Source organism: Gallus gallus, chromosome 18, assembly GCF_016699485.2.
Source record: "Gallus gallus isolate bGalGal1 chromosome 18, bGalGal1.mat.broiler.GRCg7b, whole genome shotgun sequence".
Lineage (NCBI taxonomy): Eukaryota > Metazoa > Chordata > Aves > Galliformes > Phasianidae > Gallus > Gallus gallus.
The window spans coordinates 797,203-818,967 of record NC_052549.1 but is presented as its reverse complement, the minus strand read 5'-3'; the positions used below and the strand labels follow the sequence as shown (position 1 = coordinate 818,967).

The 21,765-nt window shown below is 43.4% G+C and overlaps 1 protein-coding gene across 5 annotated transcripts in view; it reads right to left on the bottom strand.

Moving 5' to 3' along the window:
* Positions 1–1,786: 1,786 nt before the first annotated feature.
* GLP2R (glucagon-like peptide 2 receptor) overlaps positions 1,787–21,765 on the bottom strand; it is a 43,718-nt gene continuing 23,739 nt past the window's right edge. For 2 of the 5 annotated variants that reach the window (XM_040649525.2, XM_040649524.2), the window contains 5 exons: positions 19,407–19,495; positions 18,172–18,310; positions 11,949–11,990; positions 9,445–9,756; positions 3,849–9,346 (listed from right to left, as the gene is read on the bottom strand). In XM_040649525.2, coding sequence (XP_040505459.1) covers positions 9,191–9,346; positions 9,445–9,756; positions 11,949–11,990; positions 18,172–18,310; positions 19,407–19,495 — 738 coding nt within the window. In that variant the 3' untranslated portion in view covers positions 3,849–9,190. 5 annotated transcript variants of the gene reach the window in all.

Sequence of the window (21,765 nt, the reverse complement as noted above, 5' to 3'; positions counted from 1 at the left end):
GCAGAGTTCTCTGCACTGAGAAGAGACAGTTATGACACTGAGGAAGTTCCAAATGATCCTTGGTTTTCAAAGCAGTACATACTTAGCAGTTCTCTTCATGATACAATGGATTTCATTGCACCTTATCAGCAGAGAGTGTTTTCAAGTGTGGAGGACTATGATAGAACTTTGAAAACAGAGGTGAGGAAATAATGTATTTGCTGTGCTGGTGTGGTGCTCTTAGAGATGCTGCAGGACCAGGATCAGCCATCCTATGTCTATGACACTTAGATGTGAAGGGCAGAATTTTTTGCACCATTGTGCACAAGAACACCTAGGCTGGTATTTTGCAACCAAGGCAGTAATTTAAAAAAAATCAGTCTGGGTTTCACACCCAGCCTTTGACCCTCTCACATTCCTCAGAAGCAGAAAGAAAGCTGGAGGGACATTGGTGAAGGGAATCACAGAATGGCCTGGGTTGGAAGGGACCTCAAGGATCATGAATCTCCAACCCCCCTGCTCCCTTCAGGTACTGAAAGGCTGCAATGAGGTCACCCCGCAGCCTTCTCTTCTCCAGGCTGAATAAGCCCAGCTCCCCCAGCCTGTCCTCGTAGGGGAGGTGCTCCAGCCCCCTGATCATCTTCGTGGCCCTCCTCTGGACCCTCTCCAACAGCTCTCTGTCTTTCTTGTACTGGGGGCTCCATACCTGGACACAGTAGTCCAGATGGGGCCTCACAAGAGCAGAGTAGAGAGAGACAATCACCTCCCTGTCCCTGCTGGCCACCCCTCTCAGGATGGAGCCCAGGATACCATTTGCTTTCCGAGCTGCAAGAGCACACTGCTGGCTCATGTTAAGTTTGTCATCCATCAGGACCCCCAGGTCCTTCTCTGCAGAGCTGCTCTCAAGGACTGCTCCTTCCAGTCTGTATAGATGCCTGGGGTTCCTCCAGCCCAAGTGCAAAACCCTGCACTTTGCTGTGTTGAACCTCATTAGGTTCACCTGGGCCCACCTTTCAAGTCTGTCAAGGTCTGAACGGCATCCCTTCCTTCTTCCGTGTCAACCGCACCACTCAGCGTGGTGTCGTCAGCAAATTTGCTGAGGGTGCACTCGATTCCATCATCGATGTCATTGATAAAGATGTTAAAGAGCACCGGTCCCAAGACAGACCCCTGGGGGACTCTGCTCATTACTGGCCTCCACCTGGACATAGAACCATTGATCATCACCCTCTGTCTGCAGCCAACCAATTTCTTATCCAACGAGTGGTCCACCCATCAAATCCACATCCCTCCAATTTGGAGATAAGGATGTGGTGGGGGACCATGTCAAAGGCCTTGGTCAAGTCCAGGTAAATGACATCGGTCGCCTTCCCCTCATCCATCAACGCCGTCACTCCATCATAGAAGGCCACAAGATTGGTTAAGCATGTCCTTCCCCTGGTGAAGCCGTGCTGGCTGTCTTGGATCACACGCTCATTCCTCATGTGATCGAGCATGTCATCCAGGAGGATCTGTTCCATGATCTTCCCAGGCACAGAGGTGAGACTCACCGGCCTGTAGTTCCCCAGGTCCTCCTTGCTCCCTTTCTTGTAAATGGGAGTGATGTAACCCTTCCTCCAGTCATCTGGGACCTCGCCTGACAGCCATGACTTCTCAAATATGATGGAGAGAGGCTCGGCAACCACTAACGAACTAATGCATACTTTATACCTCAAACTGTTATCTAATGCTTCAGAAGTTCCTGCTAATTGTAAATAAAATCCCAACAGTTCAGTTTACATGTTTTGCTGTTTCTCTTATCAGCAATACAATCTTGAACTCGCCAGATAACTACTTAGTATTTGTAAATATTTAGATTGAAATCAGAGCTGCACACACTCCAGAGGCTTGAGCCAGGTCCTGCTCTGGGTGCTGCTCTTCACATAACCTTCATTCTGTTTGTGCATGGTTCCTGTGTCCCTGCGGATTCAGTCTTACTGAAGGCAGAATTTCAGAGCAGTTTAATTGTGAGGCAACTTAAGAACAACATGTTTTCTGTGCTGCTGTGTCTGGGCATATGGTCCAGACACTGACCACTGGTCCCACTGACAGAAAAAAGACCCAACACAACTCTGAGAATTCTTGTGAACATGGAGGAAACTGTTGCTGGGTTTTTATTTTTAAATGATAGGATGTGGTGTGCCCAGCATAGGTTTCCCACAGAATTCCCTACAAGCAGCTTGCTCCCCGAGGGGAACTCCAGGAATACCTGAGGGGGGGGGCCCTTTGGCTCTCCCTCACAGTTCTGTACCATCTCTGCCTCTAAAATTGCAGGTTTTGGTTTTTGAAGTGCATGTTTCCGTCTCTTACACTGGATGTCAGTGTGTCTCTTTTTGCCTTACTGTGATTCAAACTGAGGAAGCTGTAGCTGTGCAGAGATCACCAGCTCTATCATCAGGACTGGTGATGACGGAACATGCAGAGACACAGGGCTGGAAGCACAACAAGCCACACATCTTAACTGCATGTGTCAGCTGCCTGCTCGTTAATATCTGGTGGTGTTGTCATATTGACTCATCCTTGTTCTTTGCCAGAATTTATAGTCTTGCTGTGTATCCTGACTTGGAATGGAAAAAGGAAAGAGGAGGGGACTTTTCTAACTGCATCCTTTTCTGTATGACCTTGATGTGTGATATGGTCAGCACAGGGCAACATCACACTGGCAGCTGCATTGCATACCGTATTTCCAGTACAGCAGCTCTGCCTTAATCTCCAAATCCTGATTTTTTTTATTTTTTTTTTCATGCAGAGGTACATCAGCTAAAGTCTCCCAGGGCAGAGCAGTGGTGGAACAACATGAGTATTTTCTGAAGGGGTAGGGCATAGCTTGCATCTTGGGAGAAGGGATAATCAACCTTTGTACCACAGAGAGCTACACTCTTGGAAACATCAACACACCCAACACCTTTGCTGCTGGGTGGATGACAAAAGCCAGTCACAGCATGGTTGGGTTGGAAGGGATCTCAGAGCCCCCATACTGCCCCTGCCATGGGCTGGCTGCCCCTCCACGTCGGGCTGCCCAGGGCCCATCCATGGCCTTGGGCACCTCCAGGGATGGGGCACCCACAGCTCTCTGAGCAGCAGTGCCAGGGCCTCAGCACCTCTGAGTAAAGATTTTCGTCCACACATCCAACATTAATCTCTCCTCCTTTAGTTTAAAACTTGTTCTATCACTGTCAGACTGTATAAGAAGTCAGTCTCCCAGGATTCACCTGTTTTCATCCACCTGTTGGTCACTGGATAAGTACAAGAGGAGACAACTCTGTTCTGCAGAGCTTACAATGGACAGAGAAACAAATCAGCTTGCAGACAGGCAGAGATGCCCACAGTGATTTGCAGTGCTTGTGGAGGAATTCGTACAAGATTGTAGAACAGGACCAGTCATTACTAATGCTGATAGTCAAATGAAGAACAGAAAACTTCCTCTATAGGCAAAACAGACTGAAGGTGTTCGTGAGGTTTTACTGACACATGCCCTTCATAAGTCCCTTAAAAGCAAAACGTGCAAAATTAATGTAAATGGTTTAACACAGCTCTAATATTCTTTCCAGGTTTGCTATACAGGTGCCAACTATCATTGCTCTTGCATGGTTTCATTAAATACTATTGCAGTTTCTGAAACTAAAAGGTCAAGACACAATGGCCCAGGGAGGGCTGTTTGTAGACCTTACACTGAATATGACCACACATGAATGAAGTTTTGGGAGTCAGGTTCTTCTATCTGGAGTCAAACCATGGACATACTAATGTCACATTTCTTACTCAAAGAATCTTTCTTGTCTAAATTACTGTCTCAGCCCTTATACAAATAAAGGAAAAAATTACAAACATGCACTTGTGAAGTATTTATTGTAGAGACAAACAGTTCAGATTTGCTGGATACACCGCATGCTCTGTTTATGTTCTTTTTTCCCTTCAGGTCCCTGAAGGTAGATGAGAACTTCTGGCTCTGATTTAATTTGACTTCCTGTTTTATAATGCAGAAAAGCGGACGGTCCGTCTCCCACAGCTACAGCATAAATTACAGTCGGCATATTTACAGACCTGTGATTTTTTGTAGACTTAGCAAATGCTTTACGACTCTGTCATTTGCTTCTGTCCTCTGCAAGAGATGAGAATGCTCTTCCTGAATCAGCTACTTACCTATATTTAAGCTAACCTCTGCAGTGTGGCTGCAGTGATCCTTTGCTTACAAGTTCAGGCTTCAGGAACGCTTTTTACTGCCCCTTCACTTTCTGGCAAACATATATAAAGGGGGAAATGATGCTGGATTGTGATTCATTTAAGGTGAAAGTAAATAAAATAAAAATTTATACTAGGCCAAAACTAAACAACCCAGTATCTTGGCTTGGACAGTGATCAGAAAGTACTGGTTTCTCAGGGAAGGGTGTGAGACGAAAGCTTTATACTGAAATGCATTTTGATTCTTCCTCTTCCAAATGTTTTCTCCCATGAGTTGATTTCTGAATTCACAGAAAATTCCCGTGGCATTTTGAAGAAAACAGCTGCAAAGCACAGTGATGTCGCCTGCAACTGTCCAGGTTAATTTGTTGTCACAATGCTGGTATGAAGGAGACTGCTATTTGCCTCCTGTAGTCTGCCCACAATCTGATGGCTCACTGCCGTATTCTTCCCTGCCTGCCCCAGTCATTTGCTTTTCAAAGCATTTTTCATCCAGTGCCATCTTCCCATCCAGCCTCCTCCACTCTTCCTTGAATTGCTAATACAATTAGTCCCCAAATTACCTCAGCTGCCACCTCCCCCTCTCCACTCCTGCACCCTTACCGTCTGAACACAATCTTTCTTATCATACATCCGCTGTTCCTGGAGAACTCAATCCCATAAATCCCCTCCACAAATTCACTTTCTTCATTTCCAGCACTTCTTCAGTCTTACCTGCTGCTTTTCTCGCTCCCACTCTAGCCCTAGCAGGGCCACATCCCCACCCCCACCTTGTGCAAAGCCAGAGGGGCAGCCCCAGTATGCTCTCCTGAATGCCCTGACTGCAGGGGATTTCCACATCTAATATATCTCCAAGTTCCCCTTAGCACATTCCAGAAGAATAACAAGGGATTAAAAAGCCAAGAGCACTCCAGGGCTGCAGGGGGAACCTCTCAGCTGCTGTCTGGAAGATGAGTGGTGCTGCAAGGCAGCAACAAAAGTTGCTGGGGGTAGGAGCCCTCTAAACCTTCCCCCTGGCAAGACCCATGAAGGTTTTGCTGGAGTAGCCATGCAGTGCAGAGCAGCTGTCTGCTAGTGTGACAACTCAGGATTCCAAGGTCGGCTGATGGGAACCCTCCAGGACAGTTCTGTTGGTGCTGAGCCCCAGGAAGCTCAGCAGCTCCATGTCACTGCTGGTGCAGGTGATGGGAGGTTGGGTAGGAGTGAAAGATAGCGTTCTATAAACTTCATACATGGAGGCTGACATCTGGCACATGACTTCTTGGACTGTAGAAGAGTGGGAGGTAGAATGCAACATCTCCCGCTGTGCAAATATCAAAGCAATTACAGTGCAATTTATTGTATTGATTAAGAAGAAAATTAAGGCAGTTACTCTTTGTGACCTCATCTATTGTGGAGCTTTGAGTCCAGTGACACTCAAATGTGAAAATGAGGGAAAACTTTTTAGGCTGGGCAACTTTTCAGTTCTCCTTCCCATTCTGCATAGCTGGAGAAGTGAACAGAGCTAAAGGTCCTGCTTTGCTCTACTCAGAGCATACAGCCATTTTTGAGCCACAGAGGAATCTCTTTCTCAGATTCTTGTCTGTGTTCACAAATTCTCAAAGCTTAAAGTTTTAGTGTTTATAAGGCACAGATTAGAGTACTCGTGCTCTGCCTTTACTGCTGCCTTACTGCCCCTCATAGCTGCTAATCCTAAACAGTTATCAGCATACTTTCCCCTTCTGTCTTCAAGGATGCCACTAGAAGACTGCTACTACAATTGTATCAAGACACCCAGAAGAGGATTGGCCTGGAAACAAGAAGATATAGAGCAAACTTAAATAAACAAAAGTGCTATGTTTTAGCCTGTCTTTGTACATTTACACTTCTTGTGTGAATCTCTGACACTATGGATTGGAGTAATAGAAAGCAGTGATAACCCCATTATTCCCTTGCTATGAACAACCAGTCATCATGGTTACCTCTGTTCCACACAGGGCAAACTGAAGAACAGAGAGCTGACATGAATTTTTCAAAGCTTGAGGTAGAAGTCATCATCTGTAAAATGCAAACATACTGAGACCCAGTACTCTGCTCACTGTGAATTCACACACAAGTGTGCTTAAACCACATATTGACAACTGTACATACAAATGCCTTTTGCTTTTCTCACCCCTAAGCTCTGGCTATCTGCAAGAGATGGGGATGCAAAACAAAGGAGGCAGGGAAAATGTGAAGAATAAGCCCTGGAGAAATTGTCTTCTTGTTTTCTTTAGCTCCACTAGGCAGCATTCAGCTCCTCCTTTGCTAAGCTTCACTGTCTTCCTGAAGAGAGAACTGCTGCAAATGAGACTGCAATCCCAAAGCGCTATACAGAGAAACCTAAGAACCAGCCCTGAAGCACAGAGGAGAGGAAGGAGCAACTGGATGTGAGAAGTGAAAGGGAAGAAAGAAGCCAGCATCACTCTGGCAGCCTGCTTCATCTCTGCCGCTGATACAGTCCACGTGGTGCCTGTGGTTAGGGCCAGACAAAGTTGGATTGCACAATCCCTGCAAGTCATGCCTCATCTTTGGCAACGATATGGTTCTCCAGGCAGGGAAAGAACCTTGCTGTGAGGAATGGAATTATGTGGAACACTGTAAAATCAAACAGGAGTTTAAAAGGATTGTTGTGTACACATGAATCTCAGTCAGCCCCAGAGAGACTCAGCTATGCAAGAGGAGGGCAGTCCTGAAGGGACGGGGAGCAGCCCGAGGCTGCTGCTTGCTGCTGTCTGCATATTCAGCTGGGCTTAAAATCAGTGCTGCCTCCAGAGGAGGTAAAGAAAACTGAATGGGGTAAAACAGCAAGTTTTAGAATCACAGAATGGCTTGGGTTGAAAGGACCCAAGTATCATCAAATTCCAACCCCCTGCTGCAGGCAGGGCCACCAACCTCCAAATCTGGTACCAGACCATGCTGCCCAGGGCCCCATTCAACCTCACCTTGAATACCTCCAGGGATGGAGCATCCACAGCCTCTCTGGACAGCCTGTTCCAGCACCTCACCACTCTCCCTGTGAAGAACTTCCCATTGACATCCAACCTAAACCTTCCTTCCTAGAGCTTAATGCCATTCCCCCTTGTCCTATCACTGTCTACCCATGTAAAAAGTTGGTTCACCTCCTGTTTATAATCCCCTTTTAAATACTGACAGGAATTTAGTTGTGTGGGGAGAAAATAACCACTGAATGTGATGAACATGACACAAGAAGAAGCTGAGCCGACAGATCTAGCCTGATGGTGTGGCAGCTCCCATTTAATTTCCTGAAGATAACTGCAATGACATGGCTTACAAGCAGCTGCATCTTGCAGCTATTCTGTGCGGCTTGGAGACTGACTATGAACGTACTCCAAACCACCTTGACGCTTAGCACAGTAGAGGATTTGTGAAGATTTGAAATGGAAACAAAAAAAAAAGGTACTTTACTGAGATACAATACATTTCTTACAGAGTTCACATTTTTAGCACCTGTGTAGAATGCATTCTAAACTGCTGAAGGCTTTTTAATAGCACAAACAATATCTCTGGAAGAAGTCAATCTTTAAATTTGAGAGAATTTGAGAAGCAGATATGTAGTGTCAGGTGCCTGTAATCCATTGCATTAAAATGCTATAAGCAAAACAGACATTCTAGGAAAAAAGCCCTTAAAAACTGAGAATATACTTTCATACTGATCAAATATATACTTTTTGATAATATGTTATCTACATATACCAAAGAGACTAAATTTTTAACTTTGATAAAACTATAAAAGAATTACTTTTTTGAAAACTACCAGAAATTGGATAGTTCAAAAGTGTTCTTTGTCCGGCACTTGTCAGTGAACTTATCTGACCTCTGCACGAAAGCAGTATATCACAGCAGGTGACACTGGTAAGTTTTATAACCTATGTGAACTGAATCTGCTCAAACAACAGATAGAAGATACAGGCAACTTCTCTCCAAGACGTGCCATTTCTAAAGGTGTCAGCAGAGGTCTGGGGACAGAGCAGCACTGTGGGGAGATGCAGGGGCAGGGAAAGCCAGGAGAGTAGCTGCAGTGTTGGCACCTGGTGGGAAGGAAAGATGGGAGAACAGAGCCCATTGGCAGATCTGAACTTTCCTTAGGGGACATCTGCTGTGTTTTTTTACACTTGCAAACACTTAGAGTGTTTGCCAGCAAAGTACAGGAGATAATGAACTTTCCTTAGGGGACATCTGCTGTGTTTTTTTACATTTGCAAACACTTAGAGTGTTTGCCAGCAAAGTACAGGAGATAATCATGACAAATGCTATGTAACTTGCTGCTGGCTCGGTAATTACAGTGCGTGTGCCTAGAGTATAGATTTATAGATAAATCTTATTTGCTAAACCTTATTTTTTCCTTTTTCTTTCTCCTTTCAGTATGCCACATGGCTTGTGTTGGCAAGTTTGCAGGCTGGCTCATCAGATAGATATTAACAAACCTGAATTCCTCAGGTCTTCAGGTGAGCTGTGTATGACAATGGAAATTTCATCACAACTCTTTAAATGCTAGTGGATAAATTTTACAATTATCTTTCGATGCAGACACAATCAGATAACCATTATCCATGCTGGGTACCTTAGGGGGAAGGTAGAAGCAGCACTTCCCACTGATCTGTTTTGTTATTTAGGCCAGTCATAACGCATGTCTTCGGGACAGGTAGGGTAACGTGCAGATGTATCAGAATGTGTGGTTTGCACCGAAAAATAGTGAAAACAAAAATAAACACTTCTGTCAAAATGTTTCATTTGGGCATTTAAAAAAGAACAAGTACTTTTTGATCTGTCACTTCATATAGACAGTTCCAGCACTAGACAATAAGGGAAGAAGCTTAAGCATTCAAGCCAAAATTCACTTCATTCCAAGCCTTTTTATATGTCATATTGCTTAAATAAAATGCATCTGGGTTAACCTGGAACTAGTTGTTTGTGTACATCCCTTTCAGCATGTTATTATCTCTATTGGTCAACCCAAAGGATTTTTTGATGAACCTCTTCCTCCCCAGCCACACAGGTTAGGAACATTCAGATTTTTCCCAGGCAGTTGAGGTGGGACAGCTGAGGCTGGCAGGAAGTAGGACTGCTTTTTCTCTGCATTGCACATAACAGAGATCTGTACAGCCTGGAGATAAAAGAAGAGGATCTTTTGAAATACTGTGGCTGTTGGAAGGTGCTATCCTAGTGGACTTCTTTCTAGATCTCACTTTCTTCAAAGACTACCTCCTCAGTTGTCTCTCCAGTGGTCACTTCTCCTTCACTGCTGTCTGACACACTTGCCCGCAGACGAGATGGAAGCGCATGGCCCAGCTCTGTGCATGGAACTGCCCTCTGCTTTGCCAGCACCTGCTGGAGCTTCATGTCCCAGGGCTCACTCACCTCCAGGCACAAGTGGTTGCTGCTCAAGTGTTGTTTTTTCTCCTTCTGTGAACATTTCCTGAGGTATTTGATGTTTTGCCCAAGAAAGCAGAGTTTACGACCAAAGGGTTCTGCCAGCAGGAAGCGGGACCACTGCTTGTGGAGTTCGGCTTTTACCTGGGTGAAGGGGAAAACAGGTGATGTCTTGTGCCAGCCCAGCAGTGCACTCATCCACATATCAGCTAATAAAGGAGAGGGACTGCAGAAGTGCTGAGTTTCTTGACCCTTTGGTGTCACCTTGCAGCTATGATGGTACTTGTGCAGAAATGGGCTTGTTTGCTAAGGGAGCCTTCAGGCTCCCACCCTCTTCACTCAAACTCAGGAAAGTTTTTCCAGTGCCTGAATCCCTCTCTGTAATTTGATGTATTATGACCCTGATCCATATGAGGGGAAAGCTCAAGTGTGTTCCATGTTTACAGCCTGATGAAGTGGAGGAAAACCCCAAGGGCCGTGGAAATGAGGACTTCGTGGCTTTTCCAGATGTTATGCTTGGAGATCAGGTTTGTTTTGCTGAATTTTTTTAATTTGGCAGCCTGTCTTAAATCCCCAGCACTCAGTGTCCTGTTTTTCCCTGCCCCGACCCTGGCTCAGCTTTGCAGATGGAGATCAGGCCTCGGAGCCCATGCAGAGGAGCAGGCCCCGCTTCAACCGTCATAATGTTTGGCCTGAGAGCTCAGCTCAGATGGGAGCAAAAAGCCCAAAAGAACAACTTTTAACTGATGATGAGAGTTGCTAGTAGTTCTGTGCCCTTCATAAATGCTGGACAAGTTCTCCTGTGCTGCAGATGAGCACCAGGTCTCTGACAGCAATTTGGAAGTTGTTTCATGTTTCTTGGTTAAATATTAGGAGTGTATGCTCTACATTTTCTATACAGCTCATCTAATTTTTTGCCTTTAAAAAGCTGTTCAGTCATGCACAAGTGTCAGTATACCACAGTATACACAGTAGAAGTATAGTGTATACCACATCAGCTGTCTGTGCTGGATAAGCACTTACTGCAAATAGTGGAGATCTGCACCCAGGCTGACTATAAGGGAGGTATAAACAGCAAGCTTCAACTTAGAAAATATTTAAAATTGTGACATGAATTCCTCAGCCTACACAAGCCTCATTTCCGGAGGCAGCCTGTAATGAGCTGGTGTGGTCATGCCAAAACTGCATGCAGCTGTGGCAGCGATGAAGGCCTCCAGTACACTGGGCTGCAGAGCAGAACCAGGAGATAAAGTGGTTATACTCCTTTACTCAGTGTGAATGCTGTATCTGATATTGGGCCCCTCAATGTAACAAATATGGTGATAAGCTTGGACTTTTCAGTAGAGAACAGTGTTGGAGCGCTTGCACTTTGCGGAGAGGCTGCAGGAGTAGGGCTTGTTCATTCTGCAGAGGAGAAAGGCTTCAGTGGAGGCCTGAATGTAGCCTATGAGGAGATCATGAAGGATTTGGAGCTAGGTACTCTACTGAGGGGTTTTACAGGGACATGGGAGATAGTAGTCATAAATTGAAATAGGAGTTCTACCTGGAGCTACCAAAAAGATGGTTCCTCCTGAAAGCAGGGAAGACTTGAGCAGAGGACAGGAGGGGTGGCAGAACCCCTGCACTTGTATTTTTCAAAGCCCTGCTGGACAAAACCATGAGCGACCTTCTCTGAATTCCATCTTCACAATGCACTGAACAAGAGATTGGACTGGGGTTCTCTCGAGGTCCCTTGTGAGTTGTTCTGTGATTTCTCTGCTGGCACCTCCTTGCACAACAACAATTAATGATCTGACTCAGTTCTGGCATGGAGCAAAGAAAACCCCCAAACTGACCCTTGAGGCTTAGTGGAAAACAACCTCCAGTCAAGAACTGCCTTCACCTCAAATTTAGAGATGTTCCTTGCAGTGCACACATGAAGCTGGTTTTTCAACTTGTTGCTTTTTTTCATGTAAGCATGCCAGAGTTTGCAGCTTCGCTTAGACTGCAGGGGAAAGTAAAGCAGGGGTTTAGCGTGGCCAAGGATGAAATCTGGGATATCTATGTAAAGGAGTGGGGTTCAAGGGGCTGACCATAAGCAGTCAGTGATATTTCACATCGTAGGGTATCTATACCTTCACAGTGCCATATATTAACACAAGCTTAAATGAAAATAGTTTGCATTTGAATCCATTTGAATATGAGAAGTCTTGCTTTGTTTATACAAAACAATGACATAAGTTTTAAAAGATTTAAGTATGCTCTCCAGTAACCAGAGCTAGTCAGTGTTTTCATCCTTGCTGGTGTCACTAAGATATTTAATTAATCAACTGAAAACTTATATCATCGTCTCTTACCTCTCCGTTTGCAAAGCAATATAAAACTGCTACAAAAAAACCCTGTAGGAGACAAACAATAAGAACAAAAAGTTAGATACCTGAAGTTTAGTGTAGAGATGGCATCAGTATTAAAGCCATACAAACATGCAGTGCTATCTAATTTTCAGAATGGAAACTAGTCACACCTGTCTTAATTTATCACTGAAGTACTCATCAATTTATTTTTATGTGATGCCTTAGCAAATGTAGGGCACCTTTGTAGGTGTTTTGATGCAGATGCTGAAGAATGGAGGCTCTACAACCCTATCTGATCTTATGTTTAATCTGTATTTTACTACCACATAGTTCTTTTTTTCAGGCTATCACTTTTATACTACAATTCCCGTTCCTAGACATGGTAAAACAACCTGAAATGCATGTCAGAGGCTCAATATTTAATATGGAATACAGTTGATATCATCCTTTTTCACATTCATACCTTTTTTTTTTTCCCCATAAATATTTCTGTTTTTCTCACATTTACAATGAAATTCACATCAGCTTCAATATTTATATTATATCTACAATTGACCAATAGCAGTTTGAACCTAATTTACTAACAATCCTGAAAAAGTTAGAAACAATAATTCCCTAAGCATGTGTTCAGTAAGTATAAAGAAAACCCCCTCTCTGCCACGCCAGTGGGTGTAAGGGCAGGAGAAAAACCAATTGCAATTGCTTTTTCTGTATATTTTAATTCTACAATGTTTCATGCTTCATCTGGATAGTGGTTACAAGATCTAAGTGCTTCTGACTTTGTCAGTGTAACTTTTAAATGATTATCTGCATCTGAATTATGAAAAAATAAGTCTGAATACTGTTCCACAGAGAGTTTATGTTGATTAAGTACAAGCTCAGTGGCTTAAAAAAGCAGCTTTTATGCAAACTATATATGACAAAAGAGCTTTTTTTGCAGAATTCTTCATTTGAGGATTGTTCTCTCACTGGATAGAAATGCCATGGAAACTCACAAGCAGAAATAGGGGCTGTCTGTACTGCTTGGTGCTGCTTATGCATGGCCAGAAAAGTGGAAAGTCATGAGAAAAGGAGAAGGCTTTGTGAATGCTGGTGGCACATCTGTGTTGAATGGAGGTTTATCAACCCCATGTGAATTAAAGCACAGAACGATGCACAGAAACACTGTAAAATGACATCAGAAGGCAGTGTGGTTATTTGCGTTTGCTGTTTGTTTTATATCCTGATTTCTGCAATGCTTTTGTTGTGCTTTTTGAAAATGTTTGAGTTAAAACCTCCAGGGAAGATTCCAGAGGTGGCTCTTTTCCTTTAACAAAACAGTTTAACGGAGTTTTAAAACTATTGAGAAGATTTACAGACTAAACAAATGTAATTGGGTACAGTTTGTATGCTTTTTTGCTAATCCCTTAACAAATAATGTTGTGGCTAAAAAAGAGAATCTACAATAAACATTGTCCAAGATTTCTGGGTATTTTGAAAAGAAGTTTTGCTTCTAAAGCTTGCCATATAGCAGAGCACGTGCACCTTCCTGTAAATAGAACGAAGTTTCTGCTTTTTGGCAGGGTTGAGTAAGCTGTCCTTTATATCATGCTTCCTTGTCCAAACCACTAAATAAAAATTTCATTTAAAATGATTATGTTGCTTAAAATAACATCTAGTCCCTGCAACCTCTCCAAGTAAGGATATGTCTAACATACACTTCAACACCATATCAAACAGTCCTCTTAGGGTGATGTTTCCACATGAATTCCTTTCTGCCTGCCTGGACATTTTTCTTCTCAAGTGGAAATTTTTCATTAGAGGCTCAATTGCACTGTCAAAGCACTGATGCATACACCAGAGCACTGGAACATACGTACAGATTGAAAACAAAGATTACAATAAATTCTAGGGACAGTGCTTTGATGCCTTCATATTTCAGTCTACAGAAGAGGGCAAAAGGACTGAGTTATTGAGCAAGAAGGACTTCTAGCCTGAGGTATTCCTGGGCACCTTATTAAAGATGGAAGACCTGGACACTGCTGTGTTGTAGCATTGAGATTCTTAAGGCTGAAAGGTAAGGCAGGGCAAGAGTGTTTAATGTATCATCTCTCATGAGTAAAGGACAACAGGTAAACCAATCATGTAACAGAATCATGGTGGGAAGGGATCTCTCAGCCACCCAGACTCCCCTGCCATGGGCTGGCTTCTACCCCCGCTCAGATCAGCAGCAGTGCTGTGGCCTCACTGCCTCTAGGTAATGAATTTCCTCCTAATATCCGACCTACATCTCCCTTCTTTTAGTTTTAAACCATTCTTTCTTGTCCTATCACTATCAGACCATGTAAAAAATCTCTCTCCTTCCTGTTCATCAGCTCCCCTGAAGTACTGGAGTGCCGCAGTGAGGTCTCCATGGAGCCTTCTCCATGCTGAACACCCCCAGTTCCCTCAAACTACCTGGAAAGGTAGTTAAATTGGAGTGCTACATGTAAAAAAATCAATCCTCAGCAACTTTGTATAACATGGATTGATGCATACAGCCGTGCAGTGACTGATATGTCCTTTCCTTAGCCTTTCTAAACTACAGAATAAAGTTACCATGAAACACACGTGTAGTTGTGCATAAGTGATGGTGAGAGTGGTGAGATTCACCATTCATTTTCAGTAATGACTAGCTGTGGAATTTGAAATATTTAGCATTAACCACTACAATGGAACATGCTTCCTTTACACCTTCAGGTTTGCTGCCCAAGATATAAGTGTGCAGAGCTACCAGCACTATACATATGCCTTCACTGCTTTAAGTTAGTGCATATTAACTCACTGCTAAGGCAGGATAACTGAAAGGGAGTCAAGTGCATAAAAATCTTTAAAACACTCCACTGACTGTATAGGTGGAAAATATTTTTTGCCTGCAGATGCTATCCATCTATCTGTTCCACCCATGTACGTACACTGACAATCTTCTCTTTGCTCTGTAAGTTTTTTTCACAAGTTCTGTACTTTACAAGTTTACATCTAGGAGGCCATATTGCCACTTTGCAGTTATTATGAACGTATACATCCTTTAGGGAAATGGAGCCAAACTTTGGATGAGGACAGATAATATTTTTTTCAGTAGAAAAGTTTGATGCACAGACATTTCAAGAGGGGTATTACAGGAATGAACTACATTTTCATTCATCTGAATAATTGTTGGTACATTGTGAATTGCCTAGTTCTTTCAGGAGACAGCAGCAGAGATCTTTCTTTACTCACGAAAGTTAAATTGCTAACTGATTCACCTCTTCTGCCTTCCCAAAGAAACTGATATATGGCAACTCCATTAAAAAGCTTCTTAAAATCTTTGCTAAAAATTATGAATTGCATCCCATGAGGACTTGTATGAGGTTTCCTTTTGCAGTTATTTGTCATCAAAACAGAATAGATCACCTGTTGGTCAAACTGAAATGATTACTAAGAGGAAAAATAGTCCTAAATAGAGATATGTGTAGATATGAAGTATGAGGTATAGTTCTACATGTGTCAACAATGCAACGCAAAATTCAGGAACTGTGGAAGCAAAAAGCAGAAATGTTCTTTTAACCATTGGAAGTAGGAGAAACACCTAATGCCTCACAACATGCACAGCCACATCCTAAAGTGCTCACCCAAAGAGCAGCTTTTCTGGACTTTCTGTTAAACCAAGGTAGGTTGCCTGAACAGGTTGCCTTCTGTGATGGTGTAACTGCATCACTGGACAAGGGAAGAGATGCTGGTGACATCTATCTGAACTTCAGTAAGACCTCTGACATGGTACCCCACAACATCCTTCTCTCCAAATTGGAAAGGTATGGATCAGATGAGTGGACTGCTCGATGGATGAGGATCTGGTTGTGAGCATGTAACCAGAGTGTAATGATCTGGATGGAATCAATGACAAGTGGTGTCCCTCCAGTGTCAGTACTGCAACTGGTACTCTTTGACATCTTCATCAACGACATCAACAGTGGGACTGAGTACACCCTTAGACAGTTCGTGGATGACACCAAGCTGTGTGGAGCAGTCAACACACTTTAGGGATGGGATGCTATCCACAAGAGACCCAGACAGGCTGAGCAGTGGGCCTGGGGGAACCTCAGGAGGTTTGACAAATCTGAGTACAATGTGTTGCCCTTGGGTTGTGGCAACGTCCGCTACCAGAAGAAGCTGGGGGACGAAAGGATGGAGCACAGCCCTGCCAAAAAGGACCTGGGGGTACTGATGGATGTCAAGGTAGACATGAGCCAGCAGTGTGCCCTCACATCCCAGAAAGCCAACCGTATCATGGGCTGCATCCAAAGCAGCATAGCCAGCAGGGTAAGGGAGGGGATCCTGCCCCTCTGCTCTGTGCCAGTGTGACTTCGCCTGGAGAACTGTGTCCAGATGTGGAGTCCTGAGTACAGGAGAGATGTGGAACTGTTAGAGCATGTGCAGAGGAGGGCCACAAAAATTATTTCAGGGATGGAACACCTCCCCAGCAAGGACAGGCTGAGAGAGCTGGGGCTGTGCAGCCTGGAGAAGAAAAGGCTCGAGGGAGAATCATAGAACCATAGAATGGCTTGGATTGGAAGGGACCTCAAGGATCATCAAGCTCCAACCCCTGTGCCACAGGCAGAGACAGCAACCTCCATATTCGATACTAGAGCAGGCTGCCCAGGGTCCCATCCAATCTGGCCTTGAACACCTCCAGGGATGGGGCAAAGCAGACCTGAGAGTGACCTGTCAGTATCTAAAGGGGGGCCATTAGGAAGAGGGGGACATACTCTTCAGGAGGATCTTTTGTGATCAGACAAGAAATAATCTCAAACTAAAAGAGTGGAGATTTTGATTGGATATAAGGAAAAGGTTTTTTATGATACAGAGGTGAGTCACTAGCAAAGGTTGCCCTGAGAGGTGGCTGCCCTGTTCCTGGAGACTTCCAAGGTTAGGCTGGCTGGCATTTTGAGCAAACTGACCTAGCTGTAGAGCACAGAATCACAGAATGTCAGGAATTGGACGGGACCCCGAAAGATCATCTAGTCCAATCCCCCTGCTGGAGCAGGAACACCTAGATCCAGTCACACAGGAACGTGTCCAGGCAGGTTTTTAATGTCTCCAAAGAAGGAAACCCCCCAGCCTCTCTGGGTAGCCTGTTCCAGTGCTCTGTCAGCCTCACCATGAAGACATTTTTTCTCATTTTTATGTAGAACCCCCTGTGTTCCAGCTTGCACCCAATGTTGCACCCCAATGTTGACTCCATTTTCCAGACAAGTGTGGTAATCAGGGGTCTGGTGTGCCAAAGTGGACTTTTTTAACTGATACCTCTTCACTGAACTAATCAGAGTTGAATCACAGAAACCCACCTGTTTTTAATTTATACTTAAGCTCCAAATTATAGCCCTTAAAAGGGCATCATGGATGATATCTCTGATGCCTATATGTGAAATATGGTGGCCTAAAATATGTGGGTTCCTGAAGGATATGTGTATGTTTTTGCTCAAATAAATATCCAAACTCTCTGAGTTTTCCTGAAGGCATTCATGGAAGTGCCTCTATCACAGCTGCTGAGCAGCACATGATTCATGACTCATGCCAGTCAGGGAATCTGACAAGGTTCATGTGCTACATTTGTTTTCAACACACTTTCCTGAGAACATCAGCCTGATAGTCATATTAAGTTCTACTTCCTACCCAGATGCTTATCCTCACAGAAAATGCTTTAACTATACTGACTGTCATTTCACTCTTCAGGTCTGTATCTCTTCTCATCAAACTACTCCAAATGCCACGTAGTCCAAGTTCAACTCCTTTTGGAAAAACCCAAAATGGAAGGACCACCTCAGGCTTACAGCGTCAGTTGTATGGTCAGTGTATGATTATCCAAGATTGAGTGAAACTGTTCCTTGTATCTCCAGGTATTGTGCCCATTTTCTCTTATTTTTCTTTTTTTCTTTTCTCGTTATGTGATATGACACAATCATTGTGGTGTATTTGACATATGCTGAATGTACAGAGAACACAGGATATACTCTTTCTGAAAACATCAGACTCCTTTGTTTGGACTTTGAGGTCACCATGTTTTGAACACTGTGTGTTTTTTATACTCTCTACTGTATATTTAAAGGCATTACAGGCTGTAGTAAACTATTTTAAAAGGATGCTATATGCCTGTGGAATCTACAGATAAGCAACATACATAGGTGGTGGATATGTGAACCCTAAAAAGTACTTGCAAAACAGTACTTACATGAAATGAACTCATTGTCAGCTGAATGAAAAGTCTTACATGTCTTAGAAATCCTTCCACCTGTTCATCAGTGATGAAGGAAAATATGAACTCATGGATCCCCAGCAATGGAATCAGCACAAGTGTAGATCTTGCCAGTCTTAAAAAGAAAATGTTTAATTATGGTATTTCTCGACATCCTTAGTGCAAAATTGAAAATGGATCTACATAGAAATGATTCCAGAAATGATTGCCTAGCTAACTAGGGAGGTCTCAGTTGGCTAGACATTGACAAATGTGATGTCCATCTGTAAGAAGAGAGGAAGGAAGACTGGGGGATTAACACACCTGTCAGTCTGACCTCAGTGCAGGGAAAGTCATGGAGCAGAGCATGTAAAGGAAATCACATAGCATGTACAGGACAACCAAGTGATCAGACATTGTCAGCATGTGTTTATGAAAAGCAGGTCCTTCTTGACTAACCTGATCTCCTATAATAAGATGACCTGCTTAGTGCATGAGGGAAAAGCTGTAGATATTGTTTACTTGGACTTTTGCAAGTCATTTGATATTCCACACACCCTTCTCCTGGAGGAACCGACTGCTCATAGTTTGAGTGGATGGCTAGCCCAGCTGGATGGCTGGGCCCAAAGTGTCACTGTGAATAGAGTTAAATCTGGTTGGCAACCACTCACAAGTGGTGTTCCTCAGGGCTCCATACCGTGGCCAGTTTTATTGAACATTTTAATCAATGATCTTGATGGAGGGGCTGCAAGCTGGGTAAGTTTGCAGGCAGTGCCTGTGTCTGTGAAAAAAAGGTAAGTGCTGGTGTCCAAGGAAACTAGGAACATTCCACAAATCTTCTGAACAAAATCTTCTTTTGAGGGCCCTTTGTCAGAATCACAGAAAAAAGAAGTCACAGCAGTCAAGGCTATTTTATATACATTCTGGACATCCGAGAGAAGAATTCATACTGCATTTTAAACACCTTGGGGAGTTCAACACACGGATAATGACGTGCCTTTATCATTCAGATAAGAAATTATTTGCGGAACCTGTTTTCCCAGCTGGCTTCTATATATCTTATTCGGAATATATTTTACACTGGCAGTGGTAGGTAGGTAAGTGTGTAATCTGTAGGTAGGTAAGTGTGTAATCTGTAGGTAGGTAAGTGTGTAATCTGCAAGTACACTATGGGAACATTCCAATACTGTGAAAATAAAAAGGACTAGGATTTCTTGTTATGTATTACATACCTGTATTTGTAGTCATGAAAGCTCATTTGCTGGGCTTTTAGTTTGGAAATCAACATCCTCAGAATTTTTAAGAAGATGCCAAAATTAACCTTGAAAGAAAATACATATTGATTATTTACAATAAATCCTATGACGCTGTTCGTATAGCTACTAAAGAGATGTGAAAATAGAAGCAGGTTGTTCATACTGATGTAGGGGAGAGCACAGAGCAGCACAGTGACACTTTCCTGATAAGAGCTCTCTTCCAGAGAGGCACTTACAGCATTTATGTACCTTCATAATACAACTTTTCACCAAACTTGTTAGATGAGCAGAATGTGGTTAAAGTACAGCAGCAACTGGAATTCTCCAGAATTCTCGGCTTTATTCAGCCAGATAAGGAAGCCCTGGGCAGTGCATCCTTTTACAAATGACTTCACTGTTAAATTGTACACTGTTACTTAAACTATTCTGACTTGATTGAGACCTATCTGCAAATATTTCTAAGAAGGTCTGCAAAGGTCTATGCAGCACTATTTTAATTCCAGAAACCAAAACCCCTATATAAAAAAAATATGCAAGCTGTGAAATCAAGAAACTCAGCATTGCTTTGTTTCAGCCTGACCTACATATATATTGTCTTCTACCATAAAATTACATTTTAATTTTAACATGAAATTGGTTTAGATCCCATCTGGATCTGAAGTTCCGGACTTTGTCAATTGTGATCCCCCCCCTACTTCTGGGGCAGTTTCGCTTTCTTTCTGTTTTTTCTTCTTCACACCTTTCAAGTCTCTTCTCTTTATTTATACAGACTGGGGGAAGATCTCCTTGAGAACAGCCCTGTGGAGAAGGACTTGGGAGTCCTGGTAGACAAGAAGCTGGACATGAGCCAGCAGTGTGCGTTTGCAGCCCGAAAGGCCAACTGTGTTCTGGGCTGCATTAAAAAAGGGGTGGCCAGCAGGGAGAGGGAGGTGATTGTGCCCCTCTACTCAGCTCTTGTGAGGCCCCATCTGCAGTACTGCGTCCAGGCCTGGGGCCCCCAGTACAGGAAGAACGTGGCGCTCTTGGAGCGGGTCCAGAGGAGGGCCACTAAGATGATCAGAGGGCTGGAGCAGCTCTCCTATGAGGAAAGGTTGAGGGAACTGGTCTTGTTTAGTTTGGAGAAGAGAAGGCTGAGGGGAGACCTCATTGCAGCCTTCCAGTACTTGAAGGGAGCATATAAACAGGAGGGGGAACAGCTGTTTAAGAGGGTGGATAGTGATTGGACAAGGGGGAATGATTTTAAACTGAGACAGGAGGTTTAGGTCAGCTATTAGGAGGAAGTTTTTCACCCAGAGGGTGGTGACGCACTGAACAGGTTGCCCAAGGAGGTTGTGGATGCTCCATCCCTGGAGGCATTCAAGGCCAGGCTGGATGTGGCTCTGGGCTGCCTGGTCTGGTGGTTGGTGACCCTGCACATAGCAGGGGGCTGAAACTCGAAGATCATTGTGGTCCTTTTCAACCCAGGCCATTCTATGATTTTATGATGATTCTATGATATGATTCTTTCTTTTGAGAGAGACAGAGAGAGCTCTGTTGCCCATCAAATTATTTACTTCTTTTTGACTGCTTCTTAAGTGTGCCTCTCTGATTCACAGATCAGTCCCAGCTATGTCCCCTTTCTCTCATGTGTTTCTCTCCAGCTCAGCAGAAGCAAAACAGTCCACTGCTTCTTCTCTAAAGTCATAATTGCTACATCTCTCCTACAGTGTAACGAAAATTATACTCTTCTTTCCACATGCATCAGTTCCTCAGTATCACAGTCTGAGCCATCCTTGCATAAGTGCATTTCTTCTCTACAGTATTTGCTATTTTAGACAGATTAACAAGATGCTCATCAAATCATCTATTCCTCTAATCTCTTTTATGCCTTGTTGACTCTGTGAAAATGTAAGTTGTGAGGGAGACATACCCAACCCTCACCCATCAAAATTCTGTGTTTGTAATCATATCCTCAGGAATTGTTCTGATTGTGCTATTTTCATCTCTTCATTATCACTCAATTTCAGCTTTAAACTTTTTTTTTTTTAAACATATCTTAGTCTTGTTATGTCATATAACATTTTATTTACATTATTCTGGTGCTTGTTTAGACAAATGCTTTCTCCCTGTGACCATCAATATTTTTTGTTGCTATTTCTTTGTCTCCTTGTTATCATACAACATACTGTACAGCTGTTCACCACGTGGTAGTACTCTCCTAAGTAACCTGTTCACTGAATAAAAGTATGGTAAAAATAAAAGAGGCAAAAGGTTTTGTGTTAGTTTGTGCAGAGCCATGCAGAAATCACTGCACAGATACACAGTTGAGAGGCTGACACTGAAAAGTTTCTTGCTT